Source organism: Pelobates fuscus, chromosome 9 (genome assembly GCF_036172605.1).
Source record: "Pelobates fuscus isolate aPelFus1 chromosome 9, aPelFus1.pri, whole genome shotgun sequence".
Taxonomy (NCBI): Eukaryota; Metazoa; Chordata; class Amphibia; order Anura; family Pelobatidae; genus Pelobates; species Pelobates fuscus.
This window is the reverse complement of record NC_086325.1, coordinates 79299726-79319744: the sequence shown is the minus strand read 5'-3', so window position 1 is coordinate 79319744 and position 20019 is coordinate 79299726. Positions and strand designations below refer to the sequence as shown.

The 20019-nt window shown below is 36.2% G+C and overlaps 1 protein-coding gene across 4 annotated transcripts in view; it reads right to left on the bottom strand.

The window, feature by feature from the left end:
• The window catches only part of GRIA3 (glutamate ionotropic receptor AMPA type subunit 3), a 306497-nt gene that overhangs the window by 52844 nt on the left and 233634 nt on the right, over positions 1 to 20019 (bottom strand). For all 4 annotated transcript variants that reach the window (XM_063432104.1, XM_063432105.1, XM_063432102.1 and 1 more), the window contains exons 8-10: positions 17666 to 17770; positions 14057 to 14164; positions 9925 to 10131 (exon numbers count right to left, since the gene is read on the bottom strand). In XM_063432104.1, the coding sequence (XP_063288174.1) occupies positions 9925 to 10131; positions 14057 to 14164; positions 17666 to 17770 (420 nt within the window). The remainder of the gene's footprint in view (positions 1 to 9924; positions 10132 to 14056; positions 14165 to 17665; positions 17771 to 20019) is intronic.

Sequence of the window (20019 nt, the reverse complement as noted above, 5' to 3'; positions counted from 1 at the left end):
GCAGTGTGTGTGTATGAGTGCAGTGTGTGTGTATGAGTGCAGTGTGTGTATGAGTTCAGTGTGTGTATATGAGTGCAGTGTGTGTATGAGTGCAGTGTGTGTATGAGTGCAGTGTGTGTATGAGTGCGGTGTGTGTGAGTGCAGTGTGTGTGTATGGATGCAGGGTGTGTGTGTGTGGATGCAGGGTGTGTGTGTGTGATGCAGGGTGTGTGATGCAGTGTGTGTGTGTGTGTATGTTGCAGAGCCTTGGTGGGGGGGTGGGCATTTTTATAATTTTTTTTAATTATTATTTTAATAATTTTTTTGTTATATTATTATTTTTTATTTTATTATTATTTTTTAAATATTATTTTATTTTATTATTTATATATTTTTTCGTCCCCCCTCCTTGCTTGTTAGCTGGCCAAGGAGGGGGGCTCTCATTCCCTAGTGGTCCAGTGGCATTGGCAGTTCAGTGGAGGGGGCTGGCAGAGAGCGTTTACTTACCTCTCCTGTAGCTCCTGTCAGCACCCTTCTCCTCCGCGCCGGTCCGGTCAGCTCCCCTGTCAGCTCACAGTGTAAGTCTTGGCAACGCTCTGACCCCGTGACTCTCGCAAGACTTACACTTTGAGCTGACAGGGGAGCTGACAGGAGCTGCAGGAGAGGTAAGTAAACGCTTCCTGACAGCCCCCTCCTACACAGCCCCTTGTCTGTATTATGGACTCGAGTATAAGTGGAGTTGGGGGTTTTCAGAACAAAAAATGTGCTGAAAAACTCGACTTATACTCGAGTATATACGGTATCCCAAAAATACTATTCTCCACACAGATTTCTATATTAAGCAAAGGCCTAAAATTCTCTCCCACTAATCCTTTTCAACCTTTCCAAGCCTTCCTAGATGTAAACAAATTCATCAGAAAAAACACACTCAAAGGGTTCTTTTTAAATAATACCCAACAACAGACACTTTATCTTCCCTGATTCACACTCCCACTGGAAATACCACAGAACCATCCATAATTACAACTAATTTAAAAACAAATTCCATTTTGTACCCAGCAAATTTTTAATCCGGTTCCATAGAGGTCTTTGAAAAATTAGTCCGAAAAGACTTTGAGAACATTAACAGCCACAAACACCAATACCATAATCTATCCCGACAAGAACAATCAGCCCTCAAAGAACTCCAAAAAGATGACAATATCATTATAAAGCCAGCAGACAAAAGAGGGGGCTTAATTATACTTTCCAAATCCATGTATATAGAAGAAACCTTCAAGCAATTAAACACCCCCATGGTCTATGAGAAACCAGCATCAGATACCACCTCAACCATTAAGAAAACTCTAGATTGTTTTTTACGAAAAGGCCTTAAATCTAACATTTTAACCAAAAAAGAATGTTACTATATTAATGTACCTCACCCCAAAGTTCCTGTCATCTATTTTCTGCCAAAAAACTGAACAAAATCCCCCAGGTAGACCATAGTCTCCGGTATAAATTCGGCACTGTCCAATTTGTCTGAGTATATTGATATCATTTTACAACCCTCTGTAAAAACCATGAAGTCATACCTAAAAGACTCCATGACCCTCCTTAGGTTTTTAAATAATTTTATTTGGCATCAAGAATTCATCTTAGTTATGTTTGATGTTCAGTCCCTATATACTATCCTCCCCCACAACATAGGCTGCAAAGAAATTTTTAAAACATTAAAAGCAGAAAATAAGATTTCAGACACACAAATACATTTTATTATAGAAGGCATTCAATTTTTTTTAAACAACAATTATTTTTGGTTTTTAGATTCTTTTTACATTCAAAAAAGAGGCACGGCCATGGGGACCAGGTTTGCCCCAAGCTATGCAAACTCTTTTCATGGCTGAATGGGAATCAGAAGCCATCTGGGGTGACCACGCTTGGAAGGCAAACCTAGGCACCTATTTCCGATACATAGGTGACCTTTTTTTTTATTTGGAAAGGACCTGAAGAGTCCCTAAAATCCTTTTAAAATCATCTTAACACTAACAACTAAGGTATCGTCAGAATTCAGTAGCAGTAGTATTAACTTTTTAGACCTACATATTTTTATCCATGATAATAAAGTCAGCACTAAAACTTATTTTAAAAAAGTTTGCACCAACACCATTATCGATCAGTCTAGTTGTCATCATAAACCATGGTTAAACGGTATACCTAAAAGCCAATTCTTACGCCTCTGCTCTCATAATGAAGATTTTAAACAACAAGCCCTAGATCTTAAAGGAACACTCCAGGCACCCAGACCACTTCTGCCCATTGGAGTGGTCTGGGTGCCAACTCCCACTACCCTTAACCCTGCAAGTGTAATTATTGCAATTTTTTATAAACTGCAAAAATTACCTTGCAGGGTTAACTCCACCTCTAGTGGCTGTCTACTAGGCACCAACTAGAGGGCACTTCCTTGTCTCTAGCACAGATGTTCTGTGCTAGAGCGTCGCTGGACGTCCTCACGCTGTGTGAGGACCTCCAGCGTCGCTCAATTCCCCATAGGAAAGCATTGAAAAGCATTTTCAATGCTTTTCCTATAGGTCTCCCCGGCCGGCAGGCGGGATCAGTCTCGCCCACCGAACGACGTAATGCAGAGGAGGAGCGGCGGCGGAGGAAGAAGCAGTGACATGGGACAACCAGGGATTGGGAGGTGGGAGGAGAGGGGACCTGCAGTGCCAGGAAAAGGGATTGTTTTCCTTGCAATGGAGTTTCCCTTTAAAGAGAAATTTACTGAAAAAAATTAACCTCTAATTGACCTAGACAAATCCCTGATGGCAGAATCACAAAAAGAAAGGTCAGAACTCTTGGATTACAAACCCAAAACTAATAACAACTCATTTTTAATTTCAATAATAACAGTCACAAAGTAAAGAATATCATAAAAAAAAACTGGCATATTTTAAAACAAAATAATATCCTTAAAGATTTTATTCCAGAAAAACCTAGCATAATTTTAAGAGGTGCTCCCAATTTTAGAACCATTTTAACTAAAAATTACACAAAAACCACCACAAACCAATTCTTATCTTTCTCATCCCAATCAAAAGGTATTTTAGATGTAATAAATGTATTGTTTGTAAAACAACTGATCATAACATAAAATCAAAAACTACTCACTTTACATCAAATATCACGCACAAAACATATCCTATTAAAGATCGCATTTGTTGTACTACCAAAAATGTAATATATCTACTGGCATGCCCCTGTGGACTCCAGGATGTCGGGATCACAACTCAATGTCTTAAAATAAGAGGATATCTTAACCACTCCATGTCCAAACATTTCCTTATTCATGAAAAAAATCCCAAATACTTAAAATGTATAGGAATCCAAAAATGCAAGATCCCTTGAAGAGGTGGAGATATAAAAAAGATTATATGTCAAAAATAAAGGTTTTGGGTCTTTCTTTTAAAAACCTTGGTCCCACAGGGCTTAAATGTGGATTTTGACCTTTTTAATTTCCTTTAAAGTTTTAAGTTACCTTATTATTTGCAACCTTAAGACTTTCTATATTTATCTACAAGTATTATTTTTATGAATTTACTCATGTGCATTTATATTATTTCTTGTATCTACCTGCACTATTATTGATATATTTTACTATGTAAACTTAATTTAAGTACGTATATATTTGATTTTCATTTATTTATCGTCCTCTATTATACATTAGAGGTCTTATTTTATATCCTTCCCTATCCCCCTTACCTATACCTTATATATGTCTCCCTAACCTTAGAACACCCTTATATTCCCCATTACACTCCCACATCAGTTTAGATCTCGTTCTGTAATCTTCAATTTTTTCTGTTTACTATCCCTATTGCAATACAACTTTCATTCCTTTCCATCCCATTCCCCACCCTCTCTGCCCACGCCCACTACACATATTATGACCTTTATTCTTACCCTTGTCTCCCCCAGGTAGCTCTATCCCTCCTCCCCTCCCTGCACATTCCACCCGCCCTTCCCTAACACTTAGATTACACCAACACCTTATCCCTCTTCCATTAGCCATCCTTGCTCCTCCCCTGCCCCTTCCCACTTCCCCCTCCCCATCCATCTCTACATCCTATTTGCTATATCCCATTTCCTGCCCTCTCCGCCTGCATTTCTACCTTGCCCATGCCACTTTACATATCCCGTCCATTCCACTTATCCTTGCTTCCCTCAGTCAGTTCCATCCCTTCTCCTCTCCCTGCTCTTTCTGCCCACCCATCTCTTTCACTCTTTACCTATTCTGGTTATACTCAGTCCACGCTTACCTCTCATCTCACCTACAAAACCATCCTCACTCCTCCTTATCCCTTCCCACCTCATCCTTCACTCATATCCTATTCGCTATTTCTCCCACATCCCATTCCCCGGCCTCTCCACCTTGCCCACGCCCACTGTAAATATCACACCCATTCCACTCATTCTTGCTCCCCCCAGTCAGCTCCATCCTTCTCCCCTTCCTGTTCATTCCACCCGCCCATCTCTTTCAGACCACACCCACCTCTCATTCCACGTGCACAAGCCGTCCTCGCCCCTCCCTTGTCCCTTCCTACTTTTCCTCCTCGTCTATCTTGCCCATCCACCCATTCCTGTCATTTTTATCACTACCCATTTACACCCTCTGATTGTTCACGCCCCCCCCCCCTCCCCTTCCTTTACCCCTCCCTGGCTGCCATTTTTAAAAAAAAACAAACTATTCTAAGTTGTTTTTTATTGTAGCCTAGTGGACACTTACTAGTGACGCTACCTCTTCTATTGTTTTTACTTTGTTTACCTAGTATTTGTATTTGAAAATTTAAAAAGCCTTATAGTGTTTATTCACAAAACATGAGTACTTTTTATGCTTTTATGGAACAAGTCCTTATGTTGTGTTAACTTTTTAATGTAAAAACAAAAAATAAGTGCTCTCTTTCTGTTAGTGAGCTGCAATTCACCAACAAGGTGTTCCCCCAACCTTGTAAAAAAAAAAGACAGATATTACAGAATAAAATAGGTGAACAGCGCTAGCAATAAGGAATGTACATACGTAATATGGGATACTGGCCAGTGATGTAGCTTAAAAGAAAAAACAAAATACAATAATAGTGCAATATGTCATGGCAATAAAGTGGACAATAAAAGAATGTTGAATCCACACTCACACTTTAAAGAGCTATATAAGCTTGATTTCAAGGGCCTGGACAGAATAATCACCGTCTAAGGATTTCTTGGTACAACGTGTTCCTGATAGGCTTAAAGATGTAGACGTCCGTGATATGAAAAACAGATAAAATACACCATATGGTATAGTATGTAGGTATGAATTTGACACAAAACAGATTATCCTACTTACATATACTAGAGCAAGGACCTGCTCTAGTGTGGGAAGCTTCAGGTGGAACAATCCCCACCTAGGGATATGGTGGACCCAGATGTAGCAGCAAAAAGGTAGTAGATAGGAAGTAGGACAAAGGAGTGACTGGATATATATATATATATATATATATATATATATATATATACTTTAATCCAACAGATATTGAAAAGTGAAAATACAACCTTTTAAAAACCTCGGACACTGACTTTTTATCCTGACTGGTTTTTAAAAGTTTGTATTTTCACTTTTTAATATCTGTTGGATTAAACTATATATATATATATATATATATTATATATATCCAGTCACTCCTTTGTCCTACTTCCTATCTACTACCTTTTTGCTGCTACATCTGGGTCCACCATATCCCTAGGTGGGGATTGTTCCACCTGAAGCTTTCCACACTAGAGCAGGTCCTTGCTCTAGTATATGTAAGTAGGATAATCTTTTTTGTGTGAAATTCATACCTACATACTATACCATATGGTGTATTCTATCTGTTTTTCATATCACGAACGTCTACATCTTTAAGCCTACCAGGAACACGTTGTACCAAGAAATCCTTAGACGGGGATTATTCCGTCCAGGCCCTTGAAATCGAGCTTATATAGCTCTTTAAAGTGTGAGTGTGGATTCAACATTCTTTTATTGTCCACTTTATTGCCATGACATATTGCACTATTATTGTATTTTGTTTTTTCTTTTAAGCTACATCACTGGCTAGTATCCCATATTACGTATGTACCTTCCTTATTGCTAGCGCTGTTAACCTATTTCATTCTGTAATATCTGTTAACTTTTTAATGTTAGAATATTTAATAGATATTTCATAAAAGGTTTCCACCTACCTACTGTGAAACTCATAAACCTGTGGGCATTTTGAGCAAACATCTAAAACCCCTGTTATTTCATGTTTCCTGCACCAGTTATAATAATTTACAAAGATGTAAAAGAATCCTTCCATGAAAGAAAATGATTGGTGCATTTTAGTGTCATGCGACAAGTTCAGTGTTCCAAAGACAATTTGCTTTGTATGTTTAATACTCTTTTGTGTATTTTTGTGTGATATAGTTATCTCATCATACCACCTGTGTATACTTTTTTTCTGTTAAACAAAGATTGTTCAGCAAGTGAAATGTCTTAGAAAAAGTAACAGCATTTGTAAATATGTATTTAGAAAACCCTAAACCTTGTGTATCATTTAAAAATAATGAAATGAATGTTAACCTAAAAGCCATAACTGTTGGGTTATGTATTTTCAAGTGGAAAATGATATGCCCCAACAATTTTAGCTTGAGTGGATAAAGACCACATCAGGAATACATCATTCTTAAATATTTCTGGGTCAGATTTTATAACTATAGTTAAATATGTACTCTCAACTAAATCCTCCTTATTAGGGACACTTTGTGTACCAAAACAACTTTACCTTAATAAGGAAGATTTGATGTACAGAACATACCCCTGCAGTCTCACTGTCCAATTCTATGCCATTTAGGCATTAAATACAGCCCTAATCACATCTCCTTGCATGTTGTATTGTCTTCTTAAACACTTCCTGTTAAGAGACATCAAATGTTTAAACTTTCTTATTGCACATTCTGTTTAATTTTAAATCTTTTATCTCCTGCTCTGTTATTAGCCATGCAGACCCTGCATGAGTGATTACATTTTATTTTACAGACCATTTGATACAAACTTCTAAAACAAGTTCCCATCTGATTGAAAATGAAACCATTTTTTATACTGCTGTGTCTTTCACAGCCAAGGGAGGTGTGGCTAGGACTGCTGCAAAAACAGAAGCAGCAGTGATTTACCTCCTAAATGGCAGAGAACTGACCACTAAAACTGCAGGGGTATGATCTACACACCTGAATTGCTTTATTAATCTAAATTTGTTTCAATGCCCATAGGGTCCCTTTAATTACTAGGTCCACTTCATAATGTCATTGTGTTTACATGGAGATCCCCTGAAGTCATTGACTCATCTAAAGACCTGACTTTGGAGTGAAGAAAGGTACAGATATTGCTCGAAATACAGAAGATTAGATGCTGGCAGCCAAGAGTTTTTATTCCAGCAGGATTTTCGATTACACAGCAGGATTCTCAATTACACATGATTCCAACTTGATTACGTACATGGATTGAGAATAGAAGATAAGACGATGATGATGTTTAGGATTATGATGTCCATCTTCTGGATAAATCTGAACTTATGGTACTGGTCCTTGGTCTATGGAAGTGTGGAAACCTATGCATGTTTGAATGGTTACCTATTTAAGATTCTATGACATAAAGTCCAGTGCCCATTATGGCAGGGATGGTCAGGGGGGAAACAGAGCGATTTATCTATTCAACTTCCAGTTTGCTAACATCTACGTTACAGACAAAAACTACAGTTAGTCCTTGATAAGCATATGTACAGCATACTATTAGATGTCCCTGCCAATTAAAATCCCAGAGGGTACACCTAAAGTTTGTCTTTTTTACCCTGCTCATGTGCGGGAATACACCACTGACAGATGAAGCAGCCAAGAGCTGAAAAGGATCTCCCGAATGAAGATAACAGTTGCAAGGGACAGCTTAAGTAAGTAAAGCCAACCTTCCCCAGCAACCCATTGCAACTGTGCAAAGACCTCAGAAGGTGACAGAGCCACCTTAACCTTCTAGTTATCTCAAAACTGCTTTGGAATTAGTTGCACAACCCTTAGGTGCCGAAAGGTTAAGATGATTTTTAAATTGTTTTTTAAAAAATATAGCCCTTGAATTTAATTATATGTATATGTTTAGAGAAAACCAAACTTAAAAAATAAAGGAATTAAAAGTAGGAATGTGTTTACCTTTACTTTACTTTTCATTATTCAAGGACATGTGCATCGCTTTCATTATTTTATTATCAACAAGGCATTTTTTTGAATTCTAGTTGTATTCTAAATGGTTAGAAACCTCAACAAAATAGAATGCATATTTGATTGTAACTGTTTTTTTTATTTGTTTCCCTGTACTTCGCTTGTTACATACTGTTTCTGAAATGATTGGCTGTTTGCTGCACTAAAAAAATAGAAAAGGCAAGGCTCACACCTTTTATATGAATATTTGAACTTTAAATTTAATTTGTATTTCTGATGCATTAATAATTTTATAGATATAGATATACATACATATTCTGATACATGCACATACAACCACAGAGATACACACAAACACACACATACTGACAGATACAGACACACAGTTACAGTGCGTGTCTGACGGTGTGTATCTGGCTGTGAGTCTTTCTGACTGAGTGTTTGGTAGTGTGTGCAGCACGTATCACATAAGGTTTATTACCTTTTAAGGGGGTTAACAGGCGACAAGCCACTTAACATTATAGGATCAGGAATACATGTTTGTGTTTCTGACCCTATAGTGTTCCTTTAAGGATAGAATAATATAACTCTGAACACATCAGTTATAGAAGAAATGCCAGGTACTGCAAATTCCAAAGAGCTTCAACAACACTAAATACCTAAATTTCAACCTGATATTTAAATACTGAGGGGACTTTGATTGAAAGGGTACAACAATGCATGCCATGATTTCAAAACCTATATTAATTGTATTAATCTATTTCAGTTTGTCATAGTGTTTTTGTTATTTTACCTATAATTACTATATCCTTGCTTCAGAATTTGTCAGCACTTACTTTACAAGTGAATAATAAACAGCATACAGATATTAAAATCATCTTATCACTAGAACTTCATGTAGCCATTCTAATTAAGGAGACACTTTACTCTCTTTTTAAAGTTATTCACTTACAAATTGGTAGATTTTGAGCCTAGACCAGCGGAAGGCAGACTTTGGACATTCAGATGTTGTGGACTATATGTCCCTTGATGCCTCTGACAGCATTATGGCTGTAAGAGAATTATGGGAGATGTAGTCCACAACATCTGGAGTGCTGAAGATTGCCTACCCCTGACCTATAACCTTTTAAACAATAGTTGATAGTGGCTAGAATTAAGCAATCACCTTCTTGTCAATTGCTTTCACATTGAAGAATAACTAAAGTATACTGTACTTGACATTAAAATTATATATATAAAACCAAAAAAAGGGCGCTCCTTCTATCTAAATTGAAGATTGTGACATAGATCAATAATAGCCAAATGCCTCTGTGCTTAGCCACAATGAAACAAATATATACCACAAATGCATAGGAAGTGGGCACTTAGAGGACTTCTTTAGTTATAAAAAAAAAAATATTTTCTTAATGCAAAGTCAACATTTCGGACCTAATCCTGGTCCTCTCTCAAGACCTTGAGACATCGAGAAAGAGTGGGTTCGAAATGTTGACTATGCATACATAAATGTTTTTAACTTTTTAACTAAAGAAGTCCTCTGAGTGTCCACTTCCTAGGCATTGTTTGGTTATATATATATATATATATATATATATATATATATATATATATATATATATATGTGTGTGTGTGTGTGTGTGTGTAATAAACATAAACATGTCATATTTTTGTTGACTTTAATAACACACATATTAGAGAGTAATTAAATATACTCACCCCATATACAAGTTCCCCCACCATTCCATTCCATATCTTAGTTTCTGGGTCTCGAGCCCCATATTTTCCATCTTCTACAATTGACAACTTATATTTTATCCCAACATGTTTTGCAATTTCACTTGCTAGGTCCACACAATAGCCTTCATACTTTTCATTTCCATCCAGTTGGTCATAGTTTTTCTTTTTCATTACATATGGATTTTCCTTTAATAAAAATAAAAAGTATGGATGAAAGATATTTACCAGAGCTTTGTTGACTGTTGGTGGCTAGTCTTTTAAATCTTGTTAAAATGTAGATGAAAGGCATATGGATCAGCAAAATCTGTGTATTTATGAAGGAATTTGCTGCTCGATCATTTAGTATAAAAGCAAAAATCCAAAATAGCAGAATAAGCTTAATTTGATTAACATACCACATTATGCCATTAGCAAAACACCCAAAAATAATGTCTATTATGCAAGCAAATATGATTTTCTCTATATATGTCTTTAAAAACACTCAATGTTGACAAATAAGATAAATATGGGAAAGTTAAAATGAACAGTTTTATATTTACCTGTTAAGCCAACTGAATAAATGTGCTCATAAAACAATAACACCCCATGTTTTGATTCTTGTTTTGCACTTCTACTAGTAATAAATCCATGTTGTATAGTGCTTTCTCATTAAGGAGACTTAAAGGAACACTCCACTCCAGAATCACTTATCTTTTAGTCATTTTTCAAAATATGCAGATTTCAATACAAATTGGCACTTTTATAAACTAAAATTGTTACACCCCCTGACTGTCAATCAGACAACCGGTCCTGTAACTTTCTGAAGCTCAGGAAGCAGGCAATTGCCTAGAGCACCTGCCTTGCAAATACTTCCCATTGAGCTGCACTGGGAAGTCTATGATTAGGCAGGGTTAGAAGATAAGCTCTATTGACTAAATCTTCCACAAGATATTTTTAGATATACCCCCTTCACTACCAAATAGTTTACAAAACATCTTATTTAGTAAAAAAACAAAAACAAAACGGGCCCTGCAATTCAAAAGACATCTTTAACAACTTGGGGCCAAAAATATTATGGAGCACTGTACAATTTTCCTTTAATGAACAGATTGTCAGGCAAATGTTTGTATTAACCTTGTATATATTTGTATAATGCTGTCATGTCCCCTCCCCCCCCCCCGAGTTGCTTTCCTTCTAAAGTAAACAATTGCAGTTTTTCTTTCTTCGTAATTTACATTTTCCATTCCCCTTATTAATTTTGTGGTGCACCCATGCATATTCTCTAATTTTTTTTATATCCTTTTCAATTACCTGTTGGTTGGGAGTGATGCCACCTCTGTCTTTGTGGCACCATCGGGAACATAGATTTAATATAAGTGCGTGTAATCTATAATTTGTGTTTCTCAAATACAGCAGTATAACATATTTTCCAAACCCATATCCTTCTCCTTGTCTACTTTATCCAAATGACCAAAGGGTAAAGTAGAAGAAGCATGTTACATTCTTTAACTAACATTTATTAATGTGTGCTATTTTAATAATAAAACAAAATAAATAAAAATATTTCTATCAAGGCAATATTGTCCTTTAAACGTCATATAAAACACTATATTATGCTATATTATGTTTTCAATAAATCATAGAATACAGTGTTTACCATCATTATTCTGACCTTCTCTTTAGAGTCTGCTAACAAAAACCCTGTTGTCCAGATTTAAATGCAGCCTTCCAGTAAATATTTACAATACTCATTTCACCTTAATAAAGAAATCCGGTCACTCTGTGCTGACTCTTCCTTTATATTTCGCAATCTTGCATGTCAAGATTTATGGAATGTTTATACAGCGAGGCTGCATTATAATTATTTCTGCTCCGCTTGATGCATTTGTTTGTAATTGTCCTTGGTTAAAGAGCAAGCCCGTTTGCTCTCTTGTACCTTGTTTCATTACTGTTGCAGAAATTAGTAGGAGATAAAATGTGCGTTCTAAATGCCTGTTGCATAATAAGGTTATATTTATTTTAAAATAATGCTAAATATTGAATAACGATTTAAAATGTTAGTGCTTAATTAACAAAACTTTTTAAAATGCACTGTAAAGAGACTCTTGAAGCACCAAAACAACGCAGCTTATTGTAAGAAAGCTAAATATATGATCCTTTGTTTTATTTATTTTTTATCAAACTGCTTTCAACTTTGGGATTCCCCAGAAGTCTAAACCCACCCTTCTTTTTATGCCTAAATTAGAAGATCTACTTATTTATTATAAATACCTGCACAATACGAAACGAACATTCGATGCTGGGCTATGAGCTCTGCGCTATAGCAGGATCCTGCCTCATCATTGTCTCACCAGGTTTTTTTGTGTAGTGAACTCTCATTGACACTTCCTCGTGTTTAAATTTAGAGTGTTCTGTTAAAGGACCACTATAGTCACCCAGACCACTTCAGCTTAATGAAGTTGTCTGGGTGCCAGGTCCCCCAGGTTTTAACCCTTCAGCTGTAAACATAGCAGTTTCAGAGAAACTGCTATGTTTACAATGCAGGGTAAATCCAGCCTCTAGTGGCTGTATTCCTGACAGGCGCTAGAGGTGCTTCTGCGACATTCAATGCGAAAATCGCATTGAGCACTCAGAACGTACATAGAAAAGCATTGAGAAATGCTTTCCTATGGGCGTTTTTAATTTTTAACGTGCGCGTGGCTCTGGCCCCTCATGCGCATTCGGCTCCACTTGGGAGCTGAAGTCGGAGGGGGAGGAGAGGCCACCAGCGCCGAGGGAGCCCGGCGCTGGATAAAGCTAAGTGGCTGAAGGGGTTTTAACCCCTTCAGCCCAGCGGGCGGGGGGCCCTGAGGGTGGGGGGACACTAAGGATCATATAGTGTCAGGAAAACGAGTTTGTTTTCCTGACACTATAGGGATCCTTTAAGCTTCTTTGCTCAATTTACACAAATGGTTTACTAAATTCAAACCCACACATTTTAATACTCTGGCAGTTCCTAATTCGATTGTATCTCCTTTCTGTAGCATTCTAAACTGGCGATGAAAGTGTTAGTGTAATTATTATTATTAACGAGTCAAATTAAAAGTACAAGAGGCACTTTTACTGTTGAACAATTTTGCAGGCAATTGAACTTCTTATAGAAGCAGCAAGTAAGTCTGATTTATGTTTAAAAATGTCTGAATTGTATTTAAAATATGTTGAATTTTTAAACATATATAATTACACCACAGTGGGGAATATGAGCTGAAAATAATTATAATCAGTTGATATTAGAAGTTTTTAATAGAAAAGGAAAACTATGCACTATTCACACTATAGATAGTCTTTGGGTGAAATTTTCATAATTTTGATTGAGTGAAAACTAAAAAATAGCCAAACCTCTAGAAAGTTTACTCCGGATTCTCACCTGAAGCTCAGCTAATGCAATAATGAACTCACACATCAGCTTACCCAACATTGAATTACAATGACAAGCTGAGAGCACTAGGGTGACAATAGGGTACCCACACATATTTTGCACCATAAATGGCCTCAGCTTGAATCCACAATGGCATCTAATGTCATTAAATGCAAAAACTGAAAATTGTTAAAGTACATCTAACTTTATTTATTAGATTCTACCAGCTTTCCAATCTTTTGTTCGCATGCCCCGTGTTGAAAAGACAATAGAATGTTTTCTTAAAGTTAGGAGCATTTCCAGATAATGAAATTATCTTGCAAAATTTCTTTGTTGTGTTCTATTACTGTATGGTCTTATTAAGCACTGCATTATTTCAAACACTTGGAGGATGGAATAGTCACAGAGAAAGTGATATTATCTTCTATAAAAAAAATTGCGTTCATTAATGGGATAGAACACTCAGTCTAGATCAGTGATGGATAAACTTTAACTCCAATGTGGATATCTTTTCTGTGCTGATGAGCCAGTCATTTGACTGTCATCACATCATGAGAAATGTAGTCCACAGCAACTGCAGAGCCAAAGGTTAGCCACCATCACTGGTCCATATTTATTTTAGATAAGTATAATGCTCTCTGAAATAATTTTGCAAAGAACAAGCAAGGTAAATAAAATGATGAACAAAAAAAAAACCAATAAAAAATAAATAAAAACAATAAAAAACTGTCTTACCAAAATTGTTGTGACTACAATGGTTTTGTTTTCAACTGAAGAAGAGTCATTCGCAGGCTGCTGATCAGGAGCCGCCACAAACCTTTCGTATTCATTCCAATGCCCAACCTGTGAACAAATGATTATAAAATAATGTATTACCTGCTAAATATTTAGTATTTTTTCACATTACTACTTACTGCACTAGCAATGAAGGGTTAATAGACACACTTTACTCAAACAATATACTTTTTTACCAATAGGAATTTAAACAGTTTGCAGAGATAGGAGTAAGACAAACTACTTCTCAAAAAGATATACATAGTTGCATTCTTCCCAACATTGGGAGGTATGAAATTGGGATGGGTGGATGGGCCTTCAAAGGGTTTTCACCAGTGATGCAACATCAACAATGGGAGAGACCATCAAGTGGTCATTCTCATCGACAGAAAGGTTGTTTCAGTCTAGCATCAAGCATGCCAGGCTGACAGACAGGACCATGCATAATCCTATTGTCTGCTGCACAGACACTAGGATTGTCAACCAAAAGCGGGACAGGTGAGAGCTCTGTGGTTCTTTGGTAAAGTTCTGTAAGTGAATCAGTCACAGTTGAAACAAATACAATATTTTCTTGACTTTTAAAACTCTGCCACATAAATGTACATTTTTTTGGATCAATAAAAATGAAAATCCAGCACACTCCCTTACCTACTAAACAGCAACTTTGGTGCTGACATGTTTTGCTCCCCTCTCTGTCACAGGTGCCTCATCATAGGGCCCTATTTAGCCTTGTACTGAACTTGAGATGGAATTTTTCCCCCAAGTAAGTAGCTCATTTAGCAGACATTTGACTGTTAGAGTAGGACCTGCCAAATATGGGGTACATTGACATTGTGGCAGGCTTAGGCAATCTATGATTATATAATGTAACTAAACCCCCATTATTATTTGCCTAGATTAGGTGTTTTTAATAAAACTAGCAAAATCTGTCAGCACCAAAGTAGCTGTTTAGTAGATAAGGGAGTGCGCTGGATTTTCATTTTTATTGTACTTATTGGCTCCCAGCAGCACCCCATTTATGCATGTTTATGTGAGTGCAGTCAGCCCCCTGTTTTATCATATATATTTTTTTTTTGGATCAAACATGGCTCCTTCCGACACAGCAGAAAGAATAGGGAATAGAACTCTAAAAATTGATCAATAGAAATCCAGCCTTCCCCATCAGGCAGTCCTTTTTCCGGTTCTTCCCAGCATTATGGAAAGAGTCTGTTTTAGAGGCCTAGATTTTTTTTATGCACACCAGGCCAATTTCTTTGTAGGCCCAGCCAGGGTTTAGCCTCTAATCACTGAATACTCATTAAACAGCACATACGTAAGAGTTGCCTCCCTGGGTAGCCCCTTTCTTGACTGGGGTCTAAACTACCTCTCTCCCTGATGGGATGACAGCGGTCCACTGTCCAGGGCCTATTTCCCTGAAGATCCAGAAAACAGCACTTACATCATATTACTACCTCTGCATGCCTCTTTTATTTATACCACCATGTATGTTTCAAACCTTCATCACTATCTGACGATAAGGTCAGAGTAAGTATGTAGTAAGTGTGTAGTTGTTTTGTTCTAATAAAGGCAATTGTCTGCAATTCTTCTTATTTATATGTCTGTTGCCACAATGTATCCTGTGCCACTGGTTATCACCTTCTCAATGGCATCCTGCCTATTACATATTACCTACTTATGTTGATCAACAGTCTCTAATCATTTTTATTGTAATGTTTGCCATCATTTGTACTATTTACAGTATATTTTATCTCTGAACATGTGTCCTGATGTTGGCTTAAATTTCCTACTTATAATTAGTAGTTGCCGCAATTTCTCTGGTCCATCCTGATATGCTTTCACTAGTATCTGAATGATGTGCTCCTTCTTGCCTTTGCCCTATAATATCTACCTCTCCTGAAATGTATCATTAATGTATTAAACAGCCTTTCACAGTGTGAGATGCAGTCGAGAGTCTGATATTTGCTCTACGTAGTCATTGTTACAGTGTTTTCATAACAAATTCATGTTTCTCTACTAAACTCATGCTTTTTTTGCCGAGAGATATTGTTTGTGTTTCCTTTAACGGCAGGTAAGTAGCACACAAGGCAAGATGAATCAGCGAGAATTCTGTTTTTAATAAATACATATTTCCGAAGAATGTTGTGATTTTCAGTTTAATTTTTCCTCCCTGTGTGATAGCAGGGTATGAATGTTTCCATTCAGCAGTATGTGGAAATCCAGGGCCAGTTTGGTGTCTAGAATTTATGCCTTTGACAGGGTTCTGATTTGGAAATGCTAAATCTCGACATGTATTCGTCTAGACTTGTTTTTTTTTATAGATTTGGTTATTAAGACCTTAATTCCTACCTGGTACTATAATTCTCCAGGATATTCCCTATGTTTGAATACCAGGGGGTGCAGACCCCCCTGTCTATGGGGTACAATAACTTGTGTAAGGTTTTGATAAGTCTTGTAAGGTTTGTCAATAATGTTTTTTATAACTATTTATAGTGATTATGAAACAATTTTTCTTATTTTTACATATGCCCTTAAGTTTTCAGTGCCTTTTCTTCCACTGAATATTCCAGACATTTAAATAGAGGACAATTATTTTGAGATGAAGTGGAAGACACATTTCTATTTCTATTTCTTACATTTAAACTAATAATTTTTGCAGTCTGCTTTCTTTTAGCACACAGTGTCCTTATTCATCATAAAATATTATTGTTGAAACACATACATCATTTTAGTTTTACCACAAGCTATAATACATGTAAATTAGAAAAGCAATATGGCACCCAGTAACATGGGATGCATTGTCCCTAAAATTATGTGTATCTAAATATATACCTTGCTAATTAATCCTGAAAGGGTAATAGAAGGGAAGGGTGTGGAAGTGGACATATTGAGGATCAAGAGAGGACACTCTCGGGTAAATTAGAAGTTCTGTTCATTTTTACCAACTATCCCATTTTACTCTATGTGTTACTAGTTAACAGTTTTTTCAGAGCATATTTTTTTTATAAGACTGGGCAGATACAAAAGATTACTCAATGGTTGGAAATAGAAACAAATTATTCATATTTGGGGAAAAATTAGGAAAACTATTTCCAATGGTTATAGTGCAAATTCTCTTTGAAACCACTTTCAACTATACACAAATTAGTGAATAATTCCTGAATGCTCTGACTATTACTATTATAATTGTTTAAAGTTATCTTTGGTTAGGGAAAACAGGTTTATCTGACTGCGGGCACAAGCTTACAAACCCTTTGCTGTGATAGTGTGCTTGTAGTCCGCATTCTCTGCTCTATATCCCTGTTATAACATTTAGCTCTCTAAATTGTGGGAATCAAGAAGTGTAGTGCCATTGGATATATATATATATATATATATATATATATATATATATATATATATATATATATATATATATATATATATATATTTATTTTAAATAAGAACCAAAAAATAAAAAATCCAAGTGTGTTTTTAGAAATAAAACTGAAACAAAACTGCTTTACACTTCTGACTATAAGATACAGTTATATTAAGCAAAAATGACTAATACCTGATTGGCTGTACACTTACCTTCCGTGGTTTAGTGGCCGTCATCTCATAGACATCAATAGTGTAGTTTGTTCTTCTGCCATAAGTGTCAAATTGAATATTCCCAGTCATACCTTGCACTTGTACCTAAGTAGTGTATACAACATACTCATTAAGAAAGAATACAGTTCTTCTAAACTCTTCTTGTTATTCTCTTTAGAGTATACAAATATATAACAAATCAGTTTGTTCATGCACGCACTCGTATGCACGTACAACATTTTTTTTGTAGGTATAGCAGGGCATTCTGGAAGAACGAAGGAAACAGTATTAGGATATCTAGATTTTGCACAGTGAGGCACATGTATGAATATAACATTCAGCTGGCCACTTTAGCTCTTTGTGGGTTAAATCATAAACTGCATGTTTTTGTCAAACCATTGTCACCAAGTTTGCAAGGTCCATTAACCACGGTGATATTTCATAATAACATGCTATATTTGCACTGTGATACAGTTAATTGTTTGTGTGATTATATACTACAAGGTGATGCATGCACAATCGTTCTTGCATGAAATTAAATTGACGCTCTGGGCTGCATGTTTTGTTTTATTTCTAATGAGTATGCAGATGATCATGCTGTTGCTGTGATGACTTCAACATGTATTTCCAGGTGCAAAAAAAAAAAGAAGCTATATATAATTGAATTATTATAATTATTATGTAGCTATAATAACAATAACAATAATAATCCGTAATGGTATAGCACACTAAATTACAGTGAAAGGTAGCAATTTGTTCCATATTTAGTACTACAATATGACTATTTCATTAAATTAATTTTCATTAACTATTATTGCTAATTTAATAAACCATGGGAATTCATGTTTTTCATATTATCTCCACAACCAGTAATTGAGGCTGACATGATATTTTAAAATGCAATACTTGGTACCTGCAGAGCTCCACGTCAGCTAAAAGTTATCTTTGTCAGCTCATAAGCAGTGTGGTGCTTTATCAACATGGACCAGAAGAACAAAACTGTCTCTGCCCATCACCTCGCTCAGTGGATGCAGGTTTGTCTCAATCAACAGCTATAAGTATCTCTAAAGATAGCTAAAATGAGGCAATGCAAGCAGAACACCCACCCAATGATCTCTTCATTTAGAATACTTGGTAGATGTAGAAACTCACATATCAGCGGAATGCTACATTGACCAACTCGGAAGCAGTATTGTGCTTTATCAATGTAGACCAGAGGACACAAATTGTCTCTGGCTTTAACCTCTCTCAGTAGTAAGCTTTGTCTTAATTTTTTTCAATAACAGTCTCTAAAGATAGCTAGACGTAGGAAATGTGAGCTGAGAACCCGCATTATATCTCCATTTTGTACACTTGGTACTTGCAGAAACCCACATATCAAAGGATGCTACTAAGCAGCCTTGTTCTTTATCAGCGTGGACCAGAGGACAGAGGACTAGAGAAAGTCTCCCTGTGGTTCCATGTTTGTTTCTGTCTACCTTTATACGCACTATTAAAGGTACTGGTTGTGTCACAAAGGGATTTTACCGATTTACTTGTGATTCCAATATTGCTGTCTGTTGATGTTTTTTTTTTTTTTTTTTTTTATTCTACATTTACACACATTGCCAATGGCAATATCCCATTAAATGTTTTTTTTTTCAAGTGTTAATAAGAAGGGTAGGAATTTTAACAATTCTACAGTAAATCTCAATCTGGTTTACTACTATCAAATCAGAGGTTGACCTTTCCCTTAGAGAAGTTATGGAGATGGACAAATGTCTCCTAATTTATACATTTGCAAGATAGCTCAGGAGAAAAGATCCTTTTCTGAATATTAACTGTTTTGCAGATTCTGTTAAGTACACAATATATATTTACTAACAGCCAGGTCGTAGGTGCTTTTCCAGGAATACTCATACAGTGACATCTGCCATGTTTTGCAAATTTAACTTTGCGGTGAGAAATTTCACGCCTCCGTTTTAAAATGTATATGTTTCAAAAGCTGTATATCAGCTTCTCTGCCAATCCTCATAATAATAATAATAATAATAGATATACTAAAAATTGTAAATAATAATAATAATAATAATAGATATACTAAAAATTGTAAATAATAATAATAATTATTATTATTATTCAGTATTTATTTATAATGGACATTTAAGGTAAATTCAGTTTTTTTTATTATTTTCCTACTAAATCCTGAGTGCTACATGTTACTGTTAAACTTAAAAGGATTCTATAGTGCCAGGAAAACAAAGCCATTTTCCTGGCACTATAGTATCCTACAGTCTCCCTTCCTTCGTGCCCCCCCCTCCCATGGCACTGAAGGGGTTAGAGCACCTTTAGTGTAGCTCGGCGCTGGGTCAGGC